This window comes from Abramis brama (assembly GCF_963993115.1).
Source record: "Abramis brama genome assembly, chromosome: 17".
NCBI lineage: Eukaryota > Metazoa > Chordata > Actinopteri > Cypriniformes > Leuciscidae > Abramis > Abramis brama.
In genome coordinates, this window is record NC_139979.1 from 13,672,301 (window position 1) to 13,684,677 (window position 12,377).

Sequence of the window (12,377 nt, forward strand, 5' to 3'; positions counted from 1 at the left end):
CTTGTGGGGTTGTCGACGTCCAGTGCCCGCTGGGAAACTTCCTGCTAAAAACTTTATAAGAATGTTATGGGATAACATTTCTTAAAACATTTCTAGCTAGGTTGAGAGGGCGTTCATGTCCAATCTTCAACTAGGAAACTCGTATTTACAAGAATTCTGATAGCACGTGAATGAAGCATTAATATTTGTTAACAAACAATGTTACGGTGTGGTGATTGCTGGTTGGACTGTTCATATCTATTTTTCTTTCCTATTTTTATTCACCTCTGGTAAGATGACTTGAGGCGCGTGGGTCATTTCCAGGGCTCTGACGGAACTGTCAATTCTTTTGCTGCACCAGAAGAGAAACAGAGACACTGGACATTGATGTATTATCCTACAGGGAGGAGATGACGTTTTTTCCACTCTGAAAAAGGTACCCTGTGTTCAGCTATATGTTATACAGTTCAGCACTCAGCAGATAATTGGCCTGTATTCAAGATGTTCACTCCCTGTGAAATTCTGCCAGGCAGCCGAAAACAGTGGTTAAAAAAAAGCACAATAAAGTTTTAAACCACACAAATTCTTTCATCTTTCTAACCAAGCATCTGAGACACTAATACATGAATAGTCCTTTAATAAGAGTGTTTATCTTTGTTTTTGGACTCATTCAGTGCCTATTATCTTTAAATGGGCTATATGTTTAAAGATAAATGTGTTGTATATAAAAAGATGTCTGATTTTCAATGGAAACCTCATTTCACCAATGGGCACCTCATTTCTAATTAATATTTTAAATGCATTGTCACACTTTTAGGCTGGAAGCTTATGCTGCTATTTTGAACCAATAATCGGAACAAAAAGCAGTTGACGTGCAATTATTAATTTGACTCCATATAATTATTCTGACTCCATTATAGATGTTGTCATTCTTTAACCTCTTATTCTTTGAAAGTAAAAGTCTTTCTTAGAACTGATCAGAAAACGTAGGATTTAACCTGAACATTTTGATAACAAAAGTTACAATCACCTTAGCTTCCAGCATTATCAGTGGTAAAAGGAAAGATTCTCAAAGCCTTTAAAGCAGGCAAAGTTATTTAAGTTACATGTTTAAATAGAATGGAACAACATAGAAAAACTTAGTTGACAATTAATGCTGTGCAGAAGAGGAAGAGTAACTGCCTTTTTTGTGAGCTTACACACCAGTGTGCGGGAACGGCATGAGTGGCAGCCTAGATTAACAGTTACCTTTCCTTCTTATACCCTGAGCAAAGCATTGTTAACCATGAGTGGAATACTAACACCAAAACCAACTGACAGAAAAGCAAAGACCATAGACCTGAAGGCAAATGGGTGGTTTTGATCAATAGGGGGAGAAGAAAATTAACATCTTGTTCTCAATATGTGTTATAGCAATAGTACCTATACTGTACATTAGGATACTTTAACATGTCTATTAAGTTCACCACAATTGAATTCAGTTTATAAACTAACAAGATGACACCAAACATAATTTGTCCTGTGTAGCAAATGGCACAGATGTGTTTTAGGGGTGCAAGCGACTCTACCTCCCCAGACAGAACCAGCCTGTGCCTGGATTGTCCTTAATTAGCATATTGATGAGTCCCTTGTATCAGAAAGGCATTACCATACTGTGATGATGAAGGGCATTGTCTCACATTCAATTTACACGTATACCTTTAAAGGGACTACTGATCTATTAGTGTAGTAAAGAGTTCCACCCATATTCACTCAGCCTTACACTACATTCCAATGTAGGTTTATTTTTAAGTCAATTTCTGTTTAAGCATATTAAAGTCTGGGTAACAAAAAAGCTGAATTGGATGTTTACACTGTTATAACCCAGAGGGGGAAAAAAAATCCATGTTGAATTTATGACCAAAACGTTTGTCACGCTATATGGAGTAAGTTGTCACGATGGAATCTGCCAATGAACAGCAATATGTTTTTCAGCTAAATTTAAACATTAAAACATGTTGTTATCAAACTAAACTATTTATGAAACAAAAACAATGTAAAGGATAACAAACACATTTCAAACCATTGTGTTGGCAAACAAATTTTGCAATTAATTTACACAGATGAGCCAAAACATTACGACCATCTGCCTAATATGCTGTCGGTCCACCTTGTGCTGCCAAAACAGTGCCGGCCTGCAGAGGCATGGACTCTACAAGACCCCTGAAGGTGTCCTGTGGTATCTGGCACCACGACGTTAGCAGCAGATCCTGTTGTCATCACGACAGACGTTTCACTCACATGCCATGGTTGCTCAAAACAAGGGGTCTATCCCATTCTAAAATCCATGTTCATGTTAAGGGCGCACGTCAAGCACTTTGTGCCCTTTCTATATGGAGGAGTCCACGGTGTGTAACCTTGGATCCCATGAGGGCATTTTGTCGTCGTCATTACAATGGACGCCTCACTTACGGGCTGGGTCAATGTCATGGATGTTGCCCAGTCCAGGTTCTTTGGGGAAGCCCCTCATCTCTTTAGGTCTGTCTTTTTAGCACTAAGACACTTCTTCCCAGATCTCAGGGGCTATCATGTGTTGGTGCGGACGGACAGCACATCAGTAGTCACCTAAATTATAACCAGGGTGGGATGCATTCGCACCCCCTGTTCAGGCTGGTGCAGCAGATCCTGCTCTGGACAGATTTAAACTGCTCTCCCTGTGGGTAGTTTACATCCCAGGACACCACAATATGGGAGCAGACATCCTGTCGAGGCAGGGACTGAGTCCTGGTGATTGGCGACTCTACCCTCAAGTATTGCAGAATTTGGCCAGGTGGAAGTGGACTTGTTTGCCTCCTAGGAGTCAACCCACTGTACCCTTTGGTTCTCTTTCTATCTTCCAGCTCATCTAAAGCTGGATGCCATGCAGAGATGTGACAGAGGTTGCGTTTGTACACCTTGCCCCCTATCGTTATGCTCCTGGGAGTTCTGGCGAGGGTCCGTCAGGAGGGGCTGCGACTAACATTAGTAGCTCCATTTTGGCCAGCCCAAGTACTGTTTGTGGACCTGGTACCTCCCCTGGAAGGCTCTCCCTGGAGATTTTGAGCAGGAGGAACCTTCTGTCCCAGGCTCGTAGGACAACTTTTCACCCCCAACCAGAGATTTTGAAGCTGTGGGTCTGGCCCCTGAGGGGTACTAGCTCATAGATTCTGGTCTCTTAACCAAAGTCATTGATACCATTCTCACTGCTAGTGCTCCTTCTACTAGAAAGCTGTATGCTTATCTTTAAACCTGCTGACTGCCCGGTTGGTTCAGTCCTGGAGTTTCTTCAAGAGCATCATTCAGCTAGACTTACCCCCGCTACCTTTAAGGGGCTTCGGTGGGGAAACATGTCAGACAGACTGGCGGTTGGCGTCTATCTGCAGATCGCGGGTTCTTTCAAGAGATCTCTCAATTGTATTAAAAGGGTGGTCAGTTACTCCTATTGATCCCTTAGGCTGTATCTCTACCAAAGCGTTTTTTCCTGTGGCTAGCGCATTTTTCCAATTTTCTTTCAATGGGAGCTCCGCGTTTTTAAAACGGCAGGAACGTAACGAGGTGCTGAGATTGTACGTAATAGATTGGTTGCGTACTTAATTGCATCACCTGACTTCATCCTATGCCAATGATTTGCTGTGTACTACATGTGACTCACCGGCACGCTGTGTCTCGTTCCCATTCTCAGGAAACCAGGTTATACACTCACCTAAAGGATTATTAGGAACACCATACTAATACTGTGTTTGACCCCCTTTCGCCTTCAGAACTGCCTTAATTCTACGTGGCATTGATTCAACAAGGTGCTGAAAGCATTCTTTAGAAATGTTGGCCCATATTGATAGGATAGCATCTTGCAGTTGATGGAGATTTGTGGGATGCACATCCAGGGCACGAAGCTCCCGTTCCACCACATCCCAAAGATCTATTGGGTTGAGATCTGGTGACTGTGGGGGCCATTTTAGTATAGTGAACTCATTGTCATGTTCAAGAAACCAATTTGAAATGATTCGAGCTTTGTGACATGGTGCATTATCCTGCTGGAAGTAGCCATCAGAGGATGGGTACATGGTGGTCATAAAGGGATGGACATGGTCAGAAACAATGTTCAGGTAGGCCGTGGCATTTAAACGATGCCCAATTGGCACTAAGGGGCCTAAAGTGTGCCAAGAAAACATCCCCCACACCATTACACCACCACCACCAGCCTGCACAGTGGTAACAAGGCATGATGGATCCATGTTCTCATTCTGTTTACGCCAAATTCTGACTCTACCATCTGAATGTCTCAACAGAAATCGAGACTCATCAGACCAGGCAACATTTTTCCAGTCTTCAACTGTCCAATATTGGTGAGCTCGTGCAAATTGTAGCCTCTTTTTCCTATTTGTAGTGGAGATGAGTGGTACCCGGTGGGGTCTTCTGCTGTTGTAGCCCATCCGCCTCAAGGTTGTGCGTGTTGTGGCTTCACAAATGCTTTGCTGCATACCTCGGTTGTACGAGTGGTTATTTCAGTCAAAGTTGCTCTTCTATCAGCTTGAATCAGTCAGCCCATTCTCCTCTGACCTCTAGCATCAACAAGGCATTTTCGCCCACAGGACTGCCGCATACTGGATGTTTTTCCCTTTTCACACCATTCTTTGTAAACCCTAGAAATGGCTGTGCGTGAAAATCCCAGTAACTGAGCAGATTGTGAAATACTCAGACCGGCCTGTCTGGCACCAACAACCATGCCACACTCAAAATTGCTTAAATCACCTTTCTTTCCCATTCTGACATTCAGTTTGGAGTTCAGGAGATTGTCTTGACCAGGACCACACCCCTAAATGCATTGAAGCAACTGCCATGTGATTGGTTGATTAGATAATTGCATTAATGAGAAATTGAACAGATGTTCCTAATAATCCTTTAGGTGAGTGTATAAACCAGAGACATTTTGCTCATTACTGTACATTTGTAACATTTAAAACATCTGACAACTTGCCCCAACCTGACATTTATGAAAAATACAAAGTACAGAATTCCCCAAAATGAGGTGTTTGTGTAATTGTCCTTTTTGTCTTGAAACCTTAGTGAGAACTGGCCTTTTTTAGAGTTAATATTTGATTTTTAAAATTAACTCTTAATAGTGACAAAATGTAATGGTTGACAGCTGAACAGTTATTCAGTTATCACCAGGGCTCAGAATAATTTTGAATAACGTGTGTGACTTTCAAAAGTTTACAGGCATACTGTAAATTCCACATACAAATATGATTCACATGCTTCCAATGCTGTTAAACAAATCTGAGACAAAAAAAGGACAGCACACAGTTCTAATTTTTTTAACTCACTCTCAGTCACATTTGAACTTATACAGACTTCATATCTTTAGTTGGAGAAATTTCAGAAACATCAGTACAGAGACCTGGCAGATGGTGATGGATGTGTTTCCAGACAGGAAATGTGGAAAAAGTGTCGACATGTCCAGCAGTATTAATACATCCTGTTCTTTTATTTTAGCTATCTTGCTGGCATTCTGACACCTTAAAAAATCTTTTAGAGGACTTATGCAGTTTATGACATTTTATCAAGTTTATCAACTTAGAACTTTGCATTATGTGCAGTATTTATTGTTTTTCCAGCCCCAGTGCTACTGTAAAATTTAAGGCAACATTTTCATTCAAATAATCGTAACATTGTATTTAATGTATGTTACATTTTATTTCAGTAAACCAAACAATCACAATGAAGAGTTTCATATCCCAGAATCCACTGTTTGTAATGTCAGGGTTTATCCAAACTAACTCGAACTTCCTGTGAGCCAGAGGATGAAGGGAGGGAAAGAAACAACAAACGAGTGAAACAGAGAGGGATAGAAAAAGAGACGTGCAGCACAGACAAGGTGGAGAGATGTTCTCCTTTTCCCCCTTCAAGGTGAAGAAGTTCAACATGTTTATAGCACAAGGGATTTGGTTTTCATCATTTAAGGTTCTTTAAGATGGTCTTTTATGGTTTAATTTGAGTGTCAGTTCTGTGGCCTTCATTACAACATTTCTGTTTCACACTCCAGATCAACTTCTCATCCTTCTATATGTGCAGGTAAGCAATTACTTTGTGTTGTGTGTGATTACTGTGCAATGATGCAAATTTTTGTTGTGCTTTTATTGATACAAAATGTTGATACATGCCATGCCATTGTTTGCAATGCCAACCTTGATTTTTTTTATATTAAATATTGTGTGTGTGAACAGTTATTTTAAGTGAGAAGAAAATGAATCACCTGTTTAATAAATCTACTATATACATTTTGCTATTTGCACTTCTGGTTAGATGCTAACTAACTTTAATCGTCTAAATTGTATAACCATATTTTTAAATGGCTATATATACATATATACAATAAAGATGGTTTTTGAAGTGCAAATTATGATGTACGGAAGCAGAGACCAGCTCAATGCAATTGTCTGAATATAATACAAGGTCCAAATGAAAAAGTATAAACACAGAATGTGCGTTATACAGATTGAGGTAGTGACCATAACAGTGAAAGTGGCATCAAGAGGTAGAATGGGCTAAGAAATGTGCAAAAATATCAAGAGGCATAATAAGAAACATTGTAAATGTGTAGACATTTTAGTACAGTGCAGTTCCTATTATATATACAAGATAAAAAAGTTTTTATTTAGATTTATTACATTATATAGTTACTTTGTTTATGAGACTGGTGGTACAATTTTGTTAATATATAAATAATATATATATATATTACATTTTTTTTTATTTTTTTATTTTCTATTAATGTGCGGGTATTTTATGGATTTACCCCAAATGTTCCCAAAACTTGTACATGTTCTTTCGTCACCATTTAATGTGCCGAAGCAATATTTTGCTACAACGAGGGATCATCCTCAAGCCAAAAACAACCAGCCTACATCAAAAGCTCTGACGGCGGCTCACACAGAGATATTTATTTGGACAGCATTAATGCATCACTGTCTCTCAGAGAGGGCCATTAGTTTTGTTGTTGTCTTGGAGAATGGCATTCCCTCTTTATATCTGAGAGTCTGCTTTTCGATGACTATTAGCTAATATACTTTCTAGACAGAAGGAATAGAGGTCACCACCTCACTCATAAACAGTTGATTGCCTTTTTTATACTTTCAGGTATGTTTTATTGTCAGTGTGAAACTGACATAAAATCAGTGTTTTAAAGAAAAAAGTCAAAAGTTATCAATTTTAGAGCTTAATTTCAATTATGCAACAGTGCTTGACGTTGTTAAAATATTTAAATTCATTGTGTGGAGTTTAGTCTCTGATATCTAAACAACATTATTTTGGTCAATACGTATTGTATATTGTTCTGTCTTTTCAATTAAGATGTAAATTGAGCAGAGGCCCAAGTAAATAAACATGCAAAAGAGTCAGAAGTCTGATGCCTTTAGATGCTGCTCAGAATTCATTTGCGTAATAGTGGGATAGACGTCTATTCCCACGAATCTCAGTATCCAAACAAATCCTTCCCATTAGTCTTAATTGTAAACACATCTCATTCTGAACACCATCTGAACTATGCCAGACCGTAGGTACCTCTTCGTCAGAGGCTTCCAGGCTGTTTGTTTATCAGGCTCATTCTTCCTGCGATGGAAAGAGAGCATATTTGTTTTTGCAGGCAATTTTCCATTATGCCACATTGTACCATGTGACATGAGTTTGAGATGTAGACACACGCAGTCTTAAAACTGTCAATTATTTTTATGTCATTACATACCAAACCTAGGTAAAACATGACCAAAGAAACTGACAGTATGTTTGAAATAGCCAACTATATATAGCATACTATCTACTGCAAGAGTATATACTGTATATTCAGCAGACAGTTTGCAACTATAAATGTTTTATATAGTGTACTAAATTAGCTGGTACATGCAAGAATGACTTGTTGTTTTAAAATATATAAATTAACTAACATTTAAAAAACTAAATACCCATCTGAGCACTGAACTAGTTTGTAGTCCTAAAAAGTTATAATCTTACAGTCTTATTATTAATAAAAAATACTTATTTTTTATTTACTTACATTTTACTACATTCATATTGTGCTGTACCTCAACTTCTATTTATTTATTTATTTAATTAATTTGTTTCTTTATTTATACATTTTTAATTATTTATTATCTGCACTGAGACCTCTTCTCACTTGTGCTGACATGGGTGCTAGCAGTATTTTAGTTTTGTTAGACATTAGTGCTGCTTTTGACACTGTATGTCATTACATCCTCCTTGAAAGGATGTGTGAGTGGTTAGATATCTCTGTTGTTGTGTTTGATTGGTTTTATATCCTATCTCACTGATCATTTCCTGTATGTATGTTTGGGGAAAAATAAATGCGAACCAACATTGGTACAGCAGGGTGTCCCGCAGGGGTCTGTGTTAGGGCCTATTCTGTTTAATCTAATCTAATCTAATCTAATCTAATATAATCTAATCTAATCTAATCTAATCTAATATAATATAATATAATATAATATAATATAATATAATATAATATAATATAATATAATATCAAGGGTTAATGCCCGACGAGGTGTCCATTGTCAGGTATTAATGGACGACGGCGAGGCGTGAACCGTCCGATGCGCAGCCTCCGCCGAAGTCCATTAAAGGAGAACTCCGGTCAATTTTAACATTGAGCTCATTTTTTTGTGAGTGCTGTCAGTACAGAGAACAACGACAAAAATCGGTGTTGCCTACACCGTGTTATCCTCTTTTTAAAATTTGCACCCTGTTGACTTCAATGGGGCAAGTTTTAAACCTGCTTTTAGCCTCTTAACATCCTTGATGTGTCATTACAAGTGCACAGCCAATATGAGTGATTCCTTCAGAGTGAACACGGTGAATCTGACTGCAGTAGATGTGAAAGATATGAATAAAAATGATGTTATTTCAGCCAGCGCACATACCTGCATTTACATCCTGTTTTCAGTCGAAGTCCATAGTAATCGATTGTCGAGTTCACGCGCGGCAGCACTCCAAATTTACAAATAAATGAGCTCAATGTTAAAATTGACCGGAGTTCTCCTTTAATACCTGACAATGGACACCTCAAAGGGCATTAACCCGCTTTTACCATGGTCACTTGCCAAATAACACATTTTTAAAACATTAGTTTATATTTTAATTAGTTTTACAATTGAAATCTAAAGTTTTTACAAACAATAACTTGGTTTCCCTGGTTACGCCTGACGGTTTATTTAGCAACCAGAGATATTTATAGTCCGCTCGATTTATAGTCAATATAGATACTTTGACTGCCTGTTGCTATGGTTACTCACAGCTGATGTAGCCAGCGCATTTATTTATTAATTTCGAACAGTAAACAGTCTGTTTCACCAGAACTCCTTTACTAGGTGTCCTCTATCACTTTTTAATGGACACCCTGCATCCAATCAGAATCGAGTATTCACCCAGACCATGGTATAATATAATATAATATGTTGCCTGATCATTCAAAAGTTGATGCACCTCTTGATGGAAATAAATGTTGTTATTCCATCAAGAGGGTCAAGATCTTGTATTGACAATGGAAGAGTCAAGCACTCTGTAAAGTCTACTCCAGCACGTCCCAAAACTTTCAACTCTTTTTTTTTTTTTTGTGCGGGCGGTGTATAATGATCCATTAATCATTATATTATGTTTGTTAATGATTTATTGATAAAAGTTATTATAAAGTTTTAGCAAACTGTCTTAAACTCAATTAGTCAAAAACTATCATTCTACCATTTTTTTTTTAATCTAAAAATAATGGCTTTTCTTTCTCGTTGTGTTTTTGGGCAGATCCAGCCCCCAAACCACAAAGATGACCCTTACAGAGGTTTCATCGAATCTGAACCTCACATCAACATCGACTCCTCCCCTAACAACTAATACTTCTCCACCATACCGTGAACCTTATTTACACAGACTGGCCCACTTGGATGAGGGTCTCTATAATGACTTTTACAGCCTGTGGATAGCCTTGGTGGTCATCAACACACTTATCTTTATGGTAGGGATGACTCTAAACAGTCTGGCTTTGTATGTCTTCTGCATCAGGACCAAGCCGAAGACTACATCAGTCATCTACACCATTAACCTGGTTGTGACGGATTTGTTGGTTAACCTTTCCCTCCCCACTCGTATCATATTGTACTACAGCGGAGGAAAGTGCCTCAACTGTTCCTACATGCACATATTCAGCTACTTCGTCAACATGTACTGTAGCATCCTCTTCCTCACCAGCATCTGTGTGGATCGCTACCTAGCCATAGTTCAGGCTGAGGCCTCGCGGAAGTGGAGGAACCCTGGTGTGGCCAAAGCAGTGTGCGTCTGCATTTGGCTGTTCGCCATCATCGTGACCTACTCGCTTCTCACGACGGCCTTCAAGCACTCAGGCTGCTGCCTGTCCAAACTTTTCGCGCTGACCGTATTCGAGTTCTTCCTCCCAATGGTGATCATCGTAGTGTTTACTATTCGAATCATGTGCGCCCTTTCCAGCCCGGGTCTAATGCAGCAGAGCCGCGACAGACGCATGAAAGCCGTACAGCTGCTGTCGACCGTGCTGGTGATCTTCACCGTCTGCTTCACACCGTTTCACATCCGTCAAGTTCTGTTTTACTTCAATCCTGATCTGCCTCATCATGTGATTGTGTACCATGTGACTGTCACCCTCAGCAGCTTAAACAGCTGCCTGGATCCTGTGGTCTACTGTTTCGTCACCACTAACTTTCAGTCTACCATGAAGAGATTTTTGAGGAAGATAGAAAGAGAGCAGACGAGTGGAGATATTATCAGCATGCAGAAGAGCTCAAAGGCTTCAGGCACAGTGAATAATATAGATAAAAGTATAAGGATAAACATGAGCCCTGTCCAGCAGGGAAGCCGACCTGCATAAAGGAGCATGTGTACATGTGTCCTGTACAGTATTCATATGGTTGCAATTACCACGTCATATACTAAGGCAAAACCACGGGCATAGATGAGACTTTGTTTCTCTGTGTACTGTAAATACGCAATATTTATTTTATGAGCTTGCATTTAATTTCACATGTGACATTGTTTGTAACTACAACAACTATGCAGCAATGACAACATAATACGCCACAGCATTTTTAAACTTGTAGTGTTTTAGAGCTGGGGTTTTAAAAATGTTGATGCCAAGGACCCCAAAATATGATGAACCTCTTGCGAGGAACCCCTTAAACGGCAGACGTAAACTGTATGTATACAGCAATGTGCGTATGAAAAAGACACATGAAGGTTTATATTATTGGCTATCATATTGTTACTGTACTGAAACCAAGACAAATTATTAAAACATTATCTAGAAAATATTGTATTTATATCTACTGTATCTTTTTTTCTGACCTAGAGTGTACTATCGTTCAAACGTTTAGGGCCGATGTGTTTTTGTTATTGCTTTTAAAATAAGTCTCTTGATTTGAACAAAAATACAATAAAATATTGTGAAATATTATTACAATTTAAAATAACTGTTTTCTGTTTTGATATATTTTCAAATGTAATTTGTTCTTGTGATGGCAAAGCTGAATTTTCAGCATCATTACATCTTGAGTATCACACAATCCTTCAGAAATCATTCCAATATGTTGATTTGGTGCTCAAAAAACATTTCTTATTATTATCAATGTTGAAAACAATTGTGCTGATTAATATTTTAGTGGAAACAGATACTTTTTTCAGGATTCTTTGATTAATAGAAAGTTCAGAAGAACAGCGTTTATTTGAAATATAATTTTTGAATTTCGAACTTTTGAATGGGTTCTAGTTGAATAAAAGTATTAATTTCTTTAAAACTGACCCCAAACTTTATAGTGTATACCTACAGAGAAACATTTTTTTGTTTTTTGTTTTTAAATTTTCCATGGACCCCACCATGTGGCCCCCTGTGGGTCCCCAGATTGAAAATATACATAATAAATACATTAATGTAAAAAAAAAATTGTTTTGTGTCATAAAATCCTTTTTAGAACTTCTGTAAAAAAATTCAAATAATAACTAGATTTGATGCTTAGCAGCAAAATCATAGTGTTAACATTTTAGATAAGCTTTTGTTTTATGCTTTAGGCCAAATGAGAGTAGGCTATCAGTGATTTTAATTAATAAATTAAACTATTCTTTCACGTAATGTTAACCACAGACCTGAAGTACAGAAGAAAAAAAGGATGAAGTTCTATATAAATCAATGCTTAAATAGTTTTTAAGCAATTCAGGCTGGACTAGTTGCAGTAGACTACTACTTAGTGTGTAGTATTTTATTTAAACTCTACAATAACACGTATCTAATCTGTCAAATTAAGGTCAACCTGACTTATTTTATTGCATTATAGTATTTTATTATCAAATAC

At 38.2% G+C, this 12,377-nt stretch overlaps 1 protein-coding gene across 2 annotated transcripts; it reads left to right on the plus strand.

The window, feature by feature from the left end:
* Positions 1 to 239: 239 nt before the first annotated feature.
* Positions 240 to 11,584, plus strand: gpr20 (G protein-coupled receptor 20). 2 transcript variants are annotated; one of them, XM_084088741.1, is made up of 3 exons: positions 240 to 415; positions 6,044 to 6,072; positions 9,808 to 11,395. In XM_084088741.1, the coding sequence occupies exons 2-3, from the start codon at positions 6,065 to 6,067 to the stop codon at positions 10,901 to 10,903; spliced, it is 1,104 nt and encodes a 367-aa protein (XP_083944867.1). In that variant the 5' UTR covers positions 240 to 415; positions 6,044 to 6,064; the 3' UTR covers positions 10,904 to 11,395. The 2 variants fall into 2 exon arrangements, with proteins under 2 accessions (XP_083944867.1, XP_083944866.1); XM_084088740.1 differs by lacking the exon at positions 240 to 415 and having other exon boundaries at positions 5,838 to 6,072; positions 9,808 to 11,584.
* Positions 11,585 to 12,377: the final 793 nt, after the last annotated feature.